The sequence below is a fragment of the Ostrinia nubilalis genome, chromosome 8, assembly GCF_963855985.1.
Source record: "Ostrinia nubilalis chromosome 8, ilOstNubi1.1, whole genome shotgun sequence".
Lineage (NCBI taxonomy): Eukaryota > Metazoa > Arthropoda > Insecta > Lepidoptera > Crambidae > Ostrinia > Ostrinia nubilalis.
This window is the reverse complement of record NC_087095.1, coordinates 6,736,227-6,753,448: the sequence shown is the minus strand read 5'-3', so window position 1 is coordinate 6,753,448 and position 17,222 is coordinate 6,736,227. Positions and strand designations below refer to the sequence as shown.

The 17,222-nt window shown below is 36.7% G+C and overlaps 2 protein-coding genes across 4 annotated transcripts in view; both read right to left on the bottom strand.

The window, feature by feature from the left end:
- Positions 1–17,222, bottom strand: part of LOC135073839 (sorbin and SH3 domain-containing protein 1) — a 186,913-nt gene that overhangs the window by 125,290 nt on the left and 44,401 nt on the right. For both annotated transcript variants that reach the window (XM_063968052.1, XM_063968054.1), the window contains one exon: positions 11,567–11,718. In XM_063968052.1, coding sequence (XP_063824122.1) covers positions 11,567–11,718 — 152 coding nt within the window. The remainder of the gene's footprint in view (positions 1–11,566; positions 11,719–17,222) is intronic.
- On the bottom strand, positions 5,164–8,123 carry LOC135073830 (uncharacterized). Of its 2 annotated transcripts, none has more exons than XM_063968031.1 (7): positions 7,891–8,123; positions 7,076–7,285; positions 6,808–6,996; positions 6,522–6,691; positions 6,187–6,358; positions 5,795–5,891; positions 5,164–5,274 (listed from the first exon to the last, which is right to left on the bottom strand). In XM_063968031.1, the coding sequence occupies exons 3-7, from the start codon at positions 6,887–6,889 to the stop codon at positions 5,241–5,243; spliced, it is 555 nt and encodes a 184-aa protein (XP_063824101.1). In that variant the 5' UTR covers positions 6,890–6,996; positions 7,076–7,285; positions 7,891–8,123; the 3' UTR covers positions 5,164–5,240. The 2 variants fall into 2 exon arrangements, with proteins under 2 accessions (XP_063824101.1, XP_063824102.1); XM_063968032.1 differs by having other exon boundaries at positions 7,076–7,239.

The following is a 17,222-nucleotide window of genomic DNA, read 5'->3' as shown; positions in this document are numbered from 1 at the left end:
TGATACCCCAGATCTCGTAAATGGCTCAACGCAGAAGTTTGAAAAAAATACCAATGATAGACCTTGATATGTCCAAATTAGTTCAAACATTAGTCATTGATTTGAATGATAAACACCAGGATTTCAGAAAATCAGATAAAACGGATTTGTGAGTAAACCAGTACTCTTACAATCGAATAAAAAGGTGTAGCATGTACCCTTGGTACACCTTTATAACCACAGTATGTTTTTGGCTAAAAGATTCTTCTATCTTGCAGTTTAGACTTTTATTACAGACCTCAGACAGTATTTTTGGAAAACTTTTACGCATGGTGGAGGAAGGGACGCTCTAGAGACTCAAGTCTAGAAGGACTCACATGAACTCCAAGTTTTAAATCCGATGACATCTGCTGCATCTGCCATCTTTTTGGCTAGAAGATTCTTCTATCTTGCAGCTTAGACCTTTAGCTACAGACCTTAGACAGTATTTTTGAAACATTCTTACGCATGGTGGAGGAAGGGACGCTCTAGAGCAGTGGTTCTTAACCGGTGGTCCGCGGACCACTGGTGGTCCCTGGAGGCATTCCAAGTGGTCCACGATGTGCATTTGCACACCTTGGTCAAAACCACTTTTAACTGATTTTTGCAGTCAAACTGGTTTTGACCGATTATGAGGTGGTCCCTGACAAGACAGAAATTTGGTAAAATGGTCCCTCATGACTTAGAGGTTAAGAACCACTGCTCTAGAGACTCAAAACTACAAGGATACACATGAACTCCAGTTTTAAATCCGTTGATATCTGCTGCATCTGCCATGTTTTTGGCTATAAGATTCTTCTATCTTACGGCTTAGACCTTTAGCTACAGACCTTAGACAGTATTTTTTATTATTTATTTGTGTCAGTGTGCTCTTCTAAAGAGTGTAAGACGATTGTATAGGTACTTTTAAAATGTAATTTTAACTCATTGGTTTTGTCTCATATTTGAGGAATGTACTATGTATCATGAGTAGAGTCTTCGTTTAAAAGGATGCGAACGATTTAAATTTCAATAGGTAGACAAAATTGATAATAGTACAAGTTTTACAAAACAATAAAACTTGTATTATTGAGCAGAGACGATGCACAGCATCTGGTGAGAGAGATGCGTCTACTTCCGGTGTAGTTTTTTACCATTTTATACCTTAAATGACGTCATTTCCGCAATTATTTAATAGGAATTGATTTGACTTACTTCCGTTTGCCGCCATTTTAGTCACCTGGGGGCGAGATTGCTCGGAGTTCTTCATAGAGAGCTCACCAGGAGGCCTTCTTGGGATGCTGTGCATCGTCTCTGCTCAATAATACAAGTTTTATTGTTTTGTAAAACTTGTACTATTATCAATTTTGTCTACCTATTGAAATTTAAATCGTTCGCATCCTTTTAAAGTGCCCGCATGGCACTAAGATTCATGCGAGTCATCAACATAAGTTTATAATACAGGCGTACGATGTGATTGAAGAGTATCCAACATGCTTTAGATCTGTTGATTGAAAGTTATTAATTAAATAATATGTTATTTGGTGTATCGGTCGTAGATCAGTTAATAAAAGTGTCTGCCTTATAATATTGCTATTATTGTTCTGCCTACGCCAATATCTCATCAAATAATTTCATCTATGGCTAAATATCAACCCAAATTAAAGATGCCACAACGAAGTCAACAATGCCAGGAGAGGTTTTAAATCCAACAACCTTTATACTGTTTTTATTCATGTAGATTCCTAGTATTACTTGGTGTTGAAAAATAAATAAATAATGTGTTATTATATTTCGCTGTTCGCCTCTGCTCGCCTGATTCCAGTAACTTACGCAACCGTAGCAAGGGCATACCTATGTTGTTTTTTGGGATTTGCTGTCATTTTTCCCAGTTGTTTGTATGATGCCGTAACGGTGCCGAACTTACTCGTAGGTCAAGGTTTATTAACTTAATCTTGAAATTATTCAGGTGAGACTATGTTTTGTCATGTCAGCAGCTGATGTAGATGGTAGGAGAAAAATATACATAAGCTAGTCTGCGAGAAGCCTCGTAAAGATCACATTTTAGATACCTACTGTTGGGTTTAAGGCCTTTATCAGGAAGTGAAATTTATTAAGCTTTTATGCTTAGTAAGAAAATTAAAGTTATCTTTAATATAGTTTTAGATTAGTAATACCAGCCCCCTAGATAAGTAGCACTTTTTGATCGAATCGAAAATTCGATACGTTATAACTTCATATAGAAAAAAGAAGGCTAATCGACCATCCTTCGACTGGTTTGCGATTTTAAAGTGAATTTTGTTGAGACCCACAGGGCATAAAGGTAGTAGAAGAGTAGATAAACGATTTAGTCTAGCAGATAAATCTTGCTGTCGAGCTTCAAGAGGTAAGTATATATCTACGACTGTTTTCCTTAGGCCATTAGTTTAACCACCAAGGCCAGGTTATTTTATAAGTTTTTAAAGTGGAATTTTGCCAGGTATGTTTTAGGAACGATACCTTATTACCCCCAACTCAACATACTAAAAAAATTACATGTTACCTGATCCTGACGTGGAGGTCACCATGTGGTAAGAACATGGTGGAGATTCTGTATTTTGAGGGTCGGCCTCGAGCCCTGCTAAGAAAAGCCAGAAAGGTCACTTCGAGGTGCTAAGCAGGTACCTTTTGCTGTGGTGAGAAACGGGACAGCAAAGATTTAGCCTAGTTTACCACCATAGCCACCCTGGTTGAAGTCGTTGCAAAGGCTGCTGGTAATCTCTGTGGGGTCTCTGGATATCCAGTTTCCCGAACTTTTGGAATATTTACCTTTGGATCTGAACCCAGGAGATGCCACTAAGTAGGTTGTTTTCCCCGTAAATCGACCTAGATCGTCAGATAAAATTGATTGAATCGACCTGGGAGATAATATTTTGCGTTGTCAGAGCTATTTTTACCCGACTGAACCGGAAGGAGGTGATGTTTTTCAAGTTGAAAAGTTAGAGAGACAGTTCCAATAGAGGTTCTGAATGTGCCCCTTCCTCCCTTAGTTTCGAGTATAGGCTATGCTTTGATTGTCCGATAGCAAAATTAGTGAACGCACATGAAATGAATGAAAGAATGAGAAATCCCCCATCGCTGATTATGATTTCTGATATTTTGTAGACATCCAGATGGTTGTTAAGAGATGCTGGGCTGGAGTCTTGTGTATTGGATCGGTTGTGTGGGGTCGAGTTGTGATGAGCCCTCACTGAGATCAAGCTTACCATTATAGGCACTTGTTGAGTCGTATAGATTTCGTATTTACCGACAAAACCCTTAGAGATGACGACTTATTGAACCTGAGTTCACGTAATTGACAAGGTTTAAAGTGTTCCAGAAGATAAAATGTTACACACTAACCTTCCGTTCTAGTAGTTGCTGTCTCGTCTGGTTTGTCAAAGGTGACGAGGTTTAGTAAGTAGTTTGTGATTGTATCAATGTTTTTCGGTATGCAGTAGAGAACGAGAGATTGATAATTTTAGGGTACCTTGACAAGACATGCGGAGAGGCCGGCGGTGTCTCTGTGATCGGTATCTGCATCCAGATTTAGAATTTAGCATTCAACTACTTCAGATCGGATCAATACTTACATAATTGTATCTACTGATTAGGACGTTTAATAGAATAGGTTGTTTGGTCTGTCCTTCTTGCGAAGGAATATTGTGAGGAGCAGGCTCATGCTGAGCGGTGCCTTATATGGTAATTTCAGCACCTGTTTTAACAGGATTTCGGTTTATTTGGTCAGCGTTAGACAGTCAAGAGTGTTAAAACGCTGAATAAAGCACGGCGTTGAAGGGACAAGCACCGGCTTGGAGGTGAATGGCAGACGCATCCCTGGAACCATTGTCAGGTAACAGGTTGACCTCCGCAGTCTGATGACGCCTGCCACTGCCTAAGATACGCTCAAAGGCAGCCTCCGTAGAATTTGCTGAGTGGAAAGTCACTTGACTTTGCTATTCTTATTTGGTCAGCGCTAGACAGTCAAGAGTGTTAAGACGCTGAATAAAGCACGGCGTTGCAGGTGCAGGGGCAAGCACCGGCTTGGAGGTGAATGGCAGACGCATCCCTGGAACCATTGTCAGGTAACAGGTTGACCTCCGCAGTCTGATGACGCCTACCACTGCCTAAGATACGCTCAAAGGCAGCCTCCGTAGAATTTGCTGAGTGGAAAGTCACTTGACTTTGCTATTCTTATTTGGTCAGCGCTAGACAGTCAAGAGTGTTAAGACGCTGAATAAAGCACGGCGTTGCAGGTGCAGGGGCAAGCACCGGCTTGAAAGTGAATGGCAGACGCATCCCTGGAACCATTGTCAGGTAACAGGTTGACCTCCGCAGAATGATGACGCCTGCCAATGCCCAAGATAGGTACGCTCAAAGGCAGCTTCCATAGAATTTGCTGAGTGGTCATTTGACTTATTGGTCGTCAAGGGGACCTGAAGGGACTGATTTGGAATCCTTGGCTTTTTGTTTTATTAGTATTTGACGATTTGTAAGAACTAATTTAATCAGTCTAAGCAAATAAAGATATTATTATGTTTTGATTTTGCTTGAAGTGACCAGCTAGAGAACCAAATTCGGATTATTTTTTAGATATCACCAGTACGAGCACAGGGTGATTTTGCCGAACAAAAATCCAGCACTGGGAGGGTGCTCCTCGCACAATGCTTATTAGGCATTTTAGCCAGGATACGCTCGTGACATGTTCAAATTCAAATTCAAAAACGTTTATTGCATGTCACATTACAATTTATATGTTGTTGCAAAATAGAAGTATACATGTTCGATGCACTTAGCACATTTTGTCATACTTCCCAGATAACAATTTAAACTTGAATCTGACTTGCAGTAAGTTTGATGTATCAAAAATGAAGCTTTGTTTCAAATTTGCCATGGCAAGTATATAAACTTGAGGCAAGTTTAAATGCAAACTTTCTAGTTTCCGAGCGACAAACTTGCATTAATGTGTTTCTATAAAGTATATGCAAGTTTGCCTTAACAAACTTGCATTATGTCTGCTTCTATAAATTATATGTAAGTTTGCCTTAACAAACTTGCATTATGTCTGCTTCTATAAATAATATGTAAGTTTGCCTTAACAAACTTGCAATGAATATGCATGTTTGACATTAAATAAAACAACAAACATAACATATATTTTTTTATTATTTATACTTTTATCTTATCTTACTTTAAATGAGAAAAAATCGGTTTCATGGTCGCCGCTATTGGTTTTTTTCTTTATTTTGTGTTTCTGCTCTGAAACAAAAAGAAACAAGTATATTTACCACAGGTTAAGACATTATTTTACATTTAATTGTATAAGTTTCTGTACTACTAACAAAATTATGAACTATGTCTGAAATAAATATATTTATAGTAATCCTTAAAAACTACTATAAGGGTAAGGGGTTATTAGTTGAAATTCTGAAAGGAGCACATCTAAAATTTGTAAATCACTAGGTACATAGTATAAAAGAAAGTCGCTGTCTGTCTGTCCCTTGTGTAATAATAATGTAATATATGTATAACTAGCGACCCGCCCCGGATTCGTATGGGGTTCTATTATATAACCTTTCTCATAAATCCCTCTAACTATTGTTGAAAACCGCATCAAAATCCGTTGCATAGTTTTAAAGATTTAAGCATATGTATATAGGAAGAGACAGCGACAGCAACTTTGTTTTATACATATGTATAATACATGTACCCGTGTGAAGCCGGGGCGGGTCGCTAGTGTAAAATAAAACACATCTAATGTAAATAAATTAAATCTTACCTTTTTGAAAGTCTAACTTTAGCTTGATTTAGCCAATCACTTATAATTTCTTTTAGACTGTCTTCAGTTACATCTTCGTTGATTTTTCTACATATTTCTGAAAAATAAAATAGAAATAATTAACACACAAACACGAATGATTCAGAAAATAATAGTAGTAGGTATATTGAGAGATATACAGGTGTATCTAAATGAATTCATTGGCAACCTTGCAGGGGGAAGCTCAGACCATCATTATGAACAACTTTATTTTCGTGATCAGTTTTTGTATGAAAACAGGAAAAATTGGTCATAGGAAAAGTTCATAATGATGGTCTGAGCCACCCCCTGCAAGGTTGCCTATGAATTCATTTACACCCTGTATAAGTTTGTAATAAAATAAAGGTACTTACGAAAGATTAATTTATAGGTTTCTGTACTCATAAATGACTTTTTATTCGAATTTTTCATCTGTTTCCCAGTTAACGAATACAACTCGGCTACATCATCTAGAATTATTCGTCTCAACATATTAGTCGTAAGGCTTCTTACATTTCTGCCGCCAATACCAGACAAAAATGACATCTGAAATTTAATTAAAGTAGCATTAGAATGTTTTCATAGAATAATAAAATTTGCCCTGTGTTTAAGTATTTAATTTATACATACTATTGCCTGTATTCTTGTTTATTTTTAAATGGTCATCGAAATTATTAAAACTTGCAATATCTTTTACTGGTAGACTTGCCAAAAGTTCTGAAAGACCTGCATTGTCATCTGTTGGTGAAAATGTTTCTTCGGACCTAGCTAACGGTAAATCCAATTTTCTATTGATTTCAGCCATTTGGTTAGCTAGGTCTGACACAATCTGAATCATATGACTCTGCTGTATAGCATATTGCTTGTTTGTAATGCACTCTGTAACAAATAAAAAAACATGGAAAAGTCATAACTAAAACAAGTGAAAATATGAAATTTTGTCGCATTGCATCTTTGACGAGAGAAGCTCATTGCATGTTATAAAAACCTGTTACCTGATTGGCAGTTAACAGCTTTGAGTTGTGTTTGCTTGGCCTCTTTAGAACCGGGGGTGACTGGGTAATTTACAGCAGACATTATGTCCACTGTCACTTCATTTGTAACATCATTTTCTGCTTCGTCTGAGTCCAAATTTCAGGTTTCTTCCCCTTTTTTTAAATGTAATCGTGCTTCGCCATAAGTTTCTGAAATAAATAAAAAAGTCTCACAATAGTAAAATCTAGTTATAACTTAGCAATACAAAAATAAAGAAAATTATTTTACCATAACTTTTAAGTATTTTTATTTGATATTGTGACCATGTTGCTTCAGGTGCAGGCATCTTCTTCAAGTTTGTTTTTGATTTCTTCAGTGCATACATTAGGGTAATAACAAGTGTTGGTATCTTAACCACTTTGATGAAACTATGCCAGGAGCATCATCTTCATCTAAAAATGTAACCAAAAAAATTTTTTTGATTCCATTATGCAAAGTCTGAAACCAAATAACACTATTAATTATAATTATATTATATAATATAATAGATAGGTATGTAGGAGGATATTTATGTTACCTTTGCTAAGACATAACTAACAATTTTAAGAATTAAACGAGGTAGGATAAAAGTACATGATAAGGTGGATAGGATGTTTAGGGGGTATTTTATATTTACATTTACAATTTTGAAGTGCTATGAGTGTAGCATTTTCATAGCAACATGATAATTATTGAAAGGAAAAACTATGACTTTTCCATCAATGTCAGTCACTGTACAGCAATTAATTTATTTTATTTGAGGATATTTGTTAATTTTAGACGTTTTATTTATGTATTATTTTCCAATTGCAGTGCAAGACAGGGTCCACGATGTACATTTACAACTTACAATAACACCTTTCTGTTACACATAGATAATAAGAAATAGATATTGAGTAATATGCATAACTAAACAGGATCGAACATGCAGGAACTATTTAGGGTTAGGAACACTTGGAACACGTTGCCTGGGTTTGAAAGTAGGTAAATAAGGTTTAAGGGATAGATATGAACTACATATTATCATTAATTCTGTTTGTAAAAGTAAAAATAAATGAACTAACCTTTAATCTTCAGCACGTCACGCGTCCAATTCGCACAACAGAAGCGTTTATTAAATAAAACACCGTGCAAAACAAAAAAACTTGTAGGTTCTACGTTCTACCACTGATTTTGTGCACTGCAAAACACAGATTAGAGAGTATGCTGCAAAAGTGCAAAACACTTGGCTGTTTTTTCTTCCGGAACCGGAAGTTTTTGTTTTCTTTTTTATGGCTTCGGGCGAGTGACGTTGGCGTATGACGGTATGACCACTAGTGATTATTTGCAGTGTTGCCAGTCGGGTCTTGTCAGAAATTACCAGAAATATAAAAAAATGTAACCTTTTTGAATAAAAAGTAACCTTCATACGGGGGGGTGCGGAGCGATTGTGTAAGGTTGTTCATGGATGGTTCATGTTTACCTAAATTCGAAATTTTGACCATTCCATGAAGACCGAAAAGTGACCGGTCGTATAAAACCGTTTCATGGATTTGCGTTTTATTATCAAAAAAACATTTGCTAAAACTCATTGTCTTTAACAAATAATAAATCAAATTCATGTTTAAATGCAGTTTATGACATAATTTTTAAATTGTCACTATTAATATTTTTACTGAATAACCTGTAAAAGTTAATTCTACACTTTCTGAAAAATCACCTAAAAGTAACCTTTTCATTAGTGTAACCTAAAAGTAACCAATGCAGTTCAAAAGTAACCTAAAAGGTTACAAAAGTAACCTTCTGGCAACACTGATTATTTGCTCCATGCGTATGACAGTTTAACGCAAGTTTGTAACAAACAAAAAACAAACTTGATACTTCATCTTTGAAACATAGCGCAAAATGCAAACTTGCTTCAAAATTAAAAAAGCCTTGAAACATCATACCTAAATCAAAAAGCTTACAGCAATATTGCCACAAACTTGATTTGTCATATTTGACGTGACAATCTAATTTCAAATAAAAATCATGTTTGCAGCAAGTTCGCTTGCTATCTGGGATTAAGCTTCTTGATTTGCAAAAAACATTAGAATTTAATAATTCAAGCTGTAAGCTGGCTCAGTGTTGGGGGTGGCCGCCCAGTCTACTAATAGTTGTAGTTTAAAGTGCTTTGTTGATGTGGTAAAGCATTTGTAGGTGCTTTATTTTATGAGCACAATGAGCCTTTTTAAAGGGGTATTTATTAAGAAACTCGTACCAGAAAGAGTTATCGTTCGATTGTGGTGATGCTAACAACGTATTTTGATTGGTAATGTTTGCGATTGGGGCTGACGGGGCCGCCGTTAGAATTGTATAAGATGGTTGTGGGTACGTTATTCAATCTATTTATACAATATAGAGATTCACGAGAATGCTCATTTGATCGAAAAGAGTGTTAAAACTATCAGAATCCCACGTACCTCGTTTCATCCGTTTTGAATCTCGCCGGGGTCCGAGTTTCTCCGGTATCCGACGCTCTGGGTCCACCTGCTCGTCGTCCGGAAGACACTCGTCCCCTTTGGCGCCAACCACCATCACCTACATGTCGTTCGCGGTCACACACGCGCGGTCAATTACACTTTTTAATTTTAAACTTAGTATAAGAACGTTGAGAAATAAATTATTTCAGTAAAAATCTGAGCAGAGTTTCTGCTTACGATGTTGCTAGTTTGGAAGTTAAAGACGCTATGAAGAACTCCGAGCAATCTCGCCCCCAGGTGACTAAAATGGCGGCAAACGGAAGTAAGTCAAATCAATTCCTATTAAATAATTGCGGAAATGACGTCATTTAAGGTATAAAATGGTAAAAAACTACACCGGAAGTTGACGCATCTCTCTCACCAGATGCTGTGCATCGTCACATGCCGAATAATTCTTAATTATCAAAAATTTAAGCTTTCTCCAGTAACACTGATATTATTATACTGTGACTCATCAAAGTCATTATTGTCAAAAATATTGACAAATCGCGAACTGTCACGGCCAAAAAACTGACACGCGTCCGTCCTCCGTAAGCGCCACCGCGCGACTGATTGAGATTGTCCAAGCGGTCATGGACGATTTTTTCCACATTTTTTAACATAGTAACTAAATAAGACGCAATATAAAAATTTCATCCGTTAAAAGCCCTCAAGTTATTTCTGAACTTCAGTTTAGTAAAAGATTCAGAATCTCAAATCGCTTATTTTAAAAATAAAACCATAAATAGAAAACGAATAGAGGTAACTTTGGGAATTTATTCTATCGAGTCAACTTCATCAAATCGTGTTTCCATCCGTTAATAGCCCTAGAAAATATCCTCAACTATGCCCAATAAAAATCTTAGCCTTTAATTTTACTGTTTAGTACCTCAAAAATGAAAAATGAAAACCTCATTTTCGCCATTTTCTCTGCTACCCGGCCTTAAACGCATATAAGCACACAAGTCTACCCACCAGACAGAGAAATATAGAGCCAGTCTACACTAACCATCATTGACTTTAAGTTTAAAATATTTCTAGTCACATCATCACCATATTCAATCCAGAATAAATATAAGGGATATTTTGAAAAGCTTTAACTATTAACTTTTAAGAGCTTTAGTTCAGCCAATAGAAATAATAAAGCCGTGCACTGGAATATGAGGACATTAAAACTTTAAGGTTATGAATTTTATGATAGCTGGTCGAGCTAAATATTTCCTGTATCCTTGCCAAAATTTTCTTAATTTAAATTAATATTATCTGTTTATTTACTTTAGACGTCAAAACAAGGCTTTATATTGGCATAAACTTTATGTAAGCCTTAAGTTTAATCGTTATATGCCTTAACACTGATGAGCCCCGTCGTTGTGTACTATCTGTGCCCCGATATAGCTAATTAGCAATAAGTGTCAAAGTAATATACGATAACTATGCGCACGCGACCCAAAAAGGGCTCTATTGCCGCTTAGTGGACTTTATTAGCGACTCCTTATCTGCATTATAATTATTTTATCACCCACTAGCTTTCTGCCCGCGGCTTCGCCCGATGGGATTTTGTCTGTCACAGAAAAACTTTATCGCGCGCGTCCCTGTTTCAAAAACCGGGATAAAAACTATCATATGTCCTTTCCCGGGACTCAAACTATCTCTGTGCCAAAGTTCATCAAAATCGGTTCAGTGATTTAGGCGTGAAAGCAAGACAGACAGACAGAGTTACTTTCGCATTTATAATATTAGTATAGAAGTATAGATTCCTTTGCTGTGACGAAAGCTCGCAACCACGTATAGACTATGCATGTAGGTAGACAATATAATATTCGTGACAGATTCAATTTCGTAATGGATTCTGTAATAGACTTACGTAAAATACTAAAATTTTATCTTCATATAATACGAATTTTAATCTGAAGTTTGAAGACCTTGAAGCACCATCGCTCATAATAAAGCTCTAACAGACGAATGAAAAAAGTTTCACATTTGATCTCTATCTCTAACAATGCATATGCTTTTTTTTTTTGTATTTGTTATAATCATTGACTACAGTCGTGTGGGACGAAACTTCTGGTTGACAGGCTCAAATAAACTACGAGTATACCTAGCTTTATTAAGTTTAATGAAAAAAGATACCTTACTTTATTAGTATTAGTAGAACAAGGACATAAATTGAGTGAAAATGGCTCTTCTGTAACATTTCTAAAACTTTAATTGTGCCCTTGTTCTACTTGTGACGTCAATTTACATCTACTTTTCTACTTACTCGTTCAAGCCGAGCCTCAGCACCGGGCCAGCCGACCGCAGCATGGCGTGGGCGTCGGCGTTGGTCATGGCTTTGGTCGGCCGCCCGTTGATGGACGAAATGACGTCGCCCTCCCGGATCCCGCTGAGGGACGCCTTGCGACCCGGGTTCACCTGCAATTGGAAAATGATTATTGTGGAAGAAATTAAGATAAGATAAGAGAGAGTTAAGTATTAGTTAGGAGTTAAGGTGAGTATAGATTAGAGCATTTACTTGTAACAGAACAACGAGCAGCTCTATGAAATGTTTTGGTTTCAGTGTCATGAACCAAACGTCGTACATTTTACACGTATTGTTCCATTCGTAAGCATGTTACATTACACAGAAATGCTCAAGTCGATACTCACCTTAAAAGGAGTGACATCAAATTATGTCGTCACAACATGGGGTGAGTAGTGCGTGCATCGTAATGTGTATTTTATGAAATCCTTGGATGACACATCGGCATTAGATATCCGTAAATGTTGCAATCACAGCCGTGTGCAGCAATGTGATTGAGATCAAAGAACCAGACGGCCTATTTTACTATACAACATTAAAAGATAACGAGATAGCTATAACTATACACAGTGAGTAATCTACAGGGTGTCCCAGAATGGGTGAATCAAACTGCTAGGGGAGGCAGCTCTACTAATGTACGACTATCCCTAATATGAAAAAAAAAATTGATTTCGGATTTTTTTTAATAAAGTGCTCTAAACTCAAAAGTTTGTTTACAGATAGACGAAGCGATCATGTACAATTAATATTAGTAAGAAAAAAGTACCAATAAACTCCAAACGCAGCAATTATAGCCAGATACTTAGGCAAAGCTGATTTATTTTCAATTAAAAAAAAATTGTGTCCTTATGCGCTTTATTTATTTTTTTCATATTTTTTAGGGAAAGTACATTAGTAGAGCTATCTCCCCTAGCAGTTTGATTCACCCATTCTGGGACAGCCTGTATATTACCTAATAGAATACTTAAGCACCTACGATGCTTTAGTTAGGGAATGATACGAGTATGTTCAGGAGATGCATGAGCGTGTGCGACAGATAAGTAAGGACTTTCAGAAGTACGCGAGCGCAGTCGCGGGACTATCCTTGTATCACAAATAGGTACTATAATATACCTACGACCAGTATTTATATCAATTTCCCTCGTCCTTTCAACAAAAACAAATAAAAACGATACTTGGGGCTTTCCAGAAGTCGTAAAGTCTCCTTAAAAATACTATTTTACAGCAAATTTAAAATGCCAACTAATTTCACCCTAGAATAAATTACTAGTTTAACACTCGCGTGCTCGCAGTATGTCTTTCTAACATGCAACTCTACTGTAGGCGCACACAGGGCGACAGGCGACAGCGACTAGACGCGATGACGGCCGACAATTTCATATATTTTGTTCAAAGCTTAACCCACTAAGCGTCAGAGTCGCGGCATCCAAAATACAAGGTGTGGTTTTGTAACACAACTCCCATCTTAGGGGTGGTAGCTACACATGAAAGTAATTACAAGAAAAATATAAATAAAATTTTAATATCAAAAAACCTTGTTCAAACGTCTCCTAAAAAAACTCTCGAGACGGCGCTTTTTACCGCCCGCACCACCCCCACGTACCCCGCTCCACCACCGAACACATGCAGCCGCCGCCCCGGGAGAGCGGGGGGACTGACCGATAGCTCGCCCGCGTAATAATACCATTTTCCTGATTCCATGATTTTTTTCATGAAAATTTAAAATATTTTTTTTTGGCATCAGTGTCGAGTATACTTCCTTCCACCCTTTAGATGGGCGTTGTTTTACAAAACCACACCCTGTATATGAAATTTTCATGAAAATTTAAAATATTTTTTTTTGGCATCAGTGTCGAGTATACTTCCTTCCACCCTTTAGATGGGCGTTGTTTTACAAAACCACACCCTGTATATGAAAGCTAACAGCCATCGCATCTAGTCGCCGAGCTGTCGCTGCACTGTCGCGTGTGGGTGCCCTCTCAGACGCATAACATTTTTCATCATAATTTAGTTTGGCATAACAGTATTTGCATAAAGTTTTTTCGCATAAACTTTGATATGCATAGTTTTCTAAATGCATAATGATTTCTTAGGCATAATAATAACTTTCTCTAATTTTCAATACCATAATTTAAATAATCATAAATGTAAAGAACATAATTTTTATATACATAAAGTTTGTTTTTAATAAAATACTATAAACATAATTTAATTATTTATAACATTTAAAGTCATAAATATTGTCTATAAGAGCAACCAACATTGAAGAGTAAATAATTATGTATTTGTGATGTTGCGAACGAGCCTCCTTCCACTTTTATACTCTTTCGGCCTATAGATTTGCAAAAACTAATTTTTTTTCTTAATTTTTAACCTGTCTCTAAGCTCGTAAAAATACATTCTGTTTGATCTCGAATCCCTCTTAGGGCAAGTGACCCGGTTGTGGCCACCGACCCCTTTGTGGCCATTTAGAACTTCAAATCGTTATAACTAAGGCAAAGACTAATATATTACTCTATGGTTTACGGGAATAAAAATATCTAATATTAGCAACACTGATAGCGTTAACAGCTTTGATGTGCCAAGCTTCACTTCAATCCAACAAGTCATTATTTTTTGAGAAGCGTTAATTGTTTTAAGTCTTAGCAAAAAGGCTAAGGCGAGCGGGTGAGTAAACAATCATTATTTTCTAAATCCTTCTTATTTTTTTAAATGTTTATGTTAATCCTTAATAAAGAATACACTGTCTAATTGGTACTAATGATATTTTATCGCTGTTTGTTTATTAAGGGGTTTATGAGAGGTGGCCACTAATGGAGCCAGAATGAATGAATTTTCCCATCTTTGGCCACATGAATGGCCAAAAGTGGTGCACGAAGAACCCCACTTTTGGCCATTTAGTTTTTATCGTGATTTTTCAATTTAATTACTTAGCTATTTTGATATAAGTAATCGATTCATTTTCAGAGTTACGATTATAATGCCTCCATCGAAACCAAATACTAAAAAAATCGGTGTTGTGAAAAGAAAATTGTTCCAGTACTAACCGCATAAACTTATACTATAGGTTAATGTTGATTTCAATTCAAGCTGAGATATTATATTTCATACTAGCGGCCGCCCACGACTTCGTGCGCGTGGATCCCGTTTTATCCCCTTCATCTATCTTACGCAGTTTAGATTTTTTCGTACAAATGTTTTTTTTCGCTAACTCCCGTTCCCGTGGGAATTTTGCAATATCCTGTTGTAACTAAGCTTTAAGTTTACTAAGGTACCTGCATGCAAAATTTCAAGCGTCTAACTTAAGCGGTTTAGATTTTTCATACAAAATGATTCTCCCGCGAATTCCCGTTCCCGAGGGAATTTCGGGAATTCCTTGTAACTAAGCTTTAAGTTTACTAAGGTACCTACATACCAAATTTCAAGCGTCTAACTTAAGCAGTTTAGATTTTTCATACAAAAGGATTTTCCCGCGAATTCCCGTTCCCGTGGGTATTTCGGGAATTCCTTGTTGTAACTAAGCTTTAAGTTTACTAAGGTACCTACATACCAAATTTCAAGCGTCTAACTTAAGCAGTTTAGATTTTTCATACAAAAGAATTTTCCCGCTAATTCCCATTCCCGTGGGAATTTCGGGAATTCCTTGTTGTAACTAAGCTTTAAGTTTACTAAGGTACCTACATGCCAAATTTCAAGCGTCTAACTTAAGCGGTTTAGATTTTTCATACAAAAGGATTTTTCCGCTAATTCCTGTTCCCGTGGGAATTCCTAAGTATACTATAACCTGCCCAGGAGTATGAAAAATAATTGTACCAAGTTTCGTTAAAATCCGTCGAGTAGTTTTTGTTTTTTTTTGATGAATTTTGATGGCCAGAACTGGCACATCATGACTGTGGCCAGAAATGGGGTAAAGCTGGCCAAAAATGGCACAAATTCCCATTTCTTTTTCTTTTCTACAGGATTATTTTTCCATTGAATCATTATGAAAAAAAATGTATCCTTAGGCTAGATCTAAATATATTTAATCACTTTTTACAAGAAATAAGTCCGTGATAACAAAAACTGTAAAATTATATAGCCTCAAAGTCTGAAAAATTCTTAAAATGGCCAAAACCGGGTCACCTGCCCTATCTATTATAACGCACATATTATACAGTCCACATTTCTTTTACAACATTAAGCTTGTCTGGTCTGAAATTATGTTGATCCCGACTGGCCGTGGTCTCTTCCACGTGGTACTAGTCTGCCCTATACTAGAGTGTAATTTAAAAGCCGGAGGCGCGGAAGCGAGCATGGCATGCCGGGTATATGTTACGCCAGAGCGGAAGGACCGCACTTCCCGCAGCGCCGGAGATAAGGCAATCCTAATGCTTGCTTGCATCCTTGCTTGCTTGCTTGCATGCATGTTTCCTTGCTGCTTGCTTGCATGCTTGCTTGCTGCTTGCTTGCTGCTTGCTTGCTGCTTGCTTGCATGCTTGCGTGCTTGCTGCATGATTGCATGCTTGCTGCTTGCTTGCATGCTTGCTTGCTGCTTGCTTGCAGGCTCGCTTGTTTGCATCCTTGCTTGCATGCATGCTTGCTGTTTGATTGCATGCTTGCTGCTTGCTTGCATGCTTGCTTGCTTGTCTATTTATATTTGTTAACTTATATTTTATATGTATAACATTTTTATATTTCATATTTGTTAAAATTATGGTATTTTGTATATTATGAATGGTAATATTTATGGCATTGGTTTAGATGCCAATAAATGTTATGCCTAGAAATCGTTATTAAAAATACAAGAATACAGAAAAAATATATACTAAAATATTATTATAATAAAAGTGGTTATGGCAAAAAAATATATGCCTTATGATTTATTCTGTATGAACGTTATGCGAAATGATGAGTATGCCAAAAAACTTTATGCACTCTTAAATTATGACAATATTTTTTATGCAACCGAATATGGACCCGTCGCGTGTCGCCTAGTGTGCGCCTACACCTAGATTATCGCGGCTAATCGCCGGGCGCAATGAGCATTCCCGATTTAGTAATTTGACAATCATACCATGAATATTTATTTGTGACGATTTACAATGCAATATTCCAGTTGGATTACGATTTAATTACGTGATTGGTAAGTTTAATCAGTTTAATGGGAAGTAGAAACCTTGTAGGGTTTTGAGATGGAATTAGATAAGATTCTATAAGCAGCCTCAAAAAAACGTGCGTCCTACAAATGCCTAGATGACTCTTTATTCAGAGGTGTAGATGGAATCAGCATTTTTTTAAATAAGTACGATACAAGACAATCAAATCAATCGGAAATAATAACTCTAAAAGAAGTCTAAGATGATGAATAGAAAAAAACGAGAATAATCCTATCAATATCTGCTTCGGTTATAATAATTGACCTTTGAACGTCAATCGAAAACCTTATGTTTTCATAGCTTTTGTAGGTAAAGCGTAAAATCAGAATGCATTACCCTTTTACAAACTAGTCTCCTAAATTTTCGCAACCCAACTCCTGTAATCCTAAACTAGAATTAAAATCACATCGCATTAAACATTTCCGCAAACAAGAGCACAACTGTGTAGAAGTTACAAACCGCATTCGGCTGCCGGCGCCTCG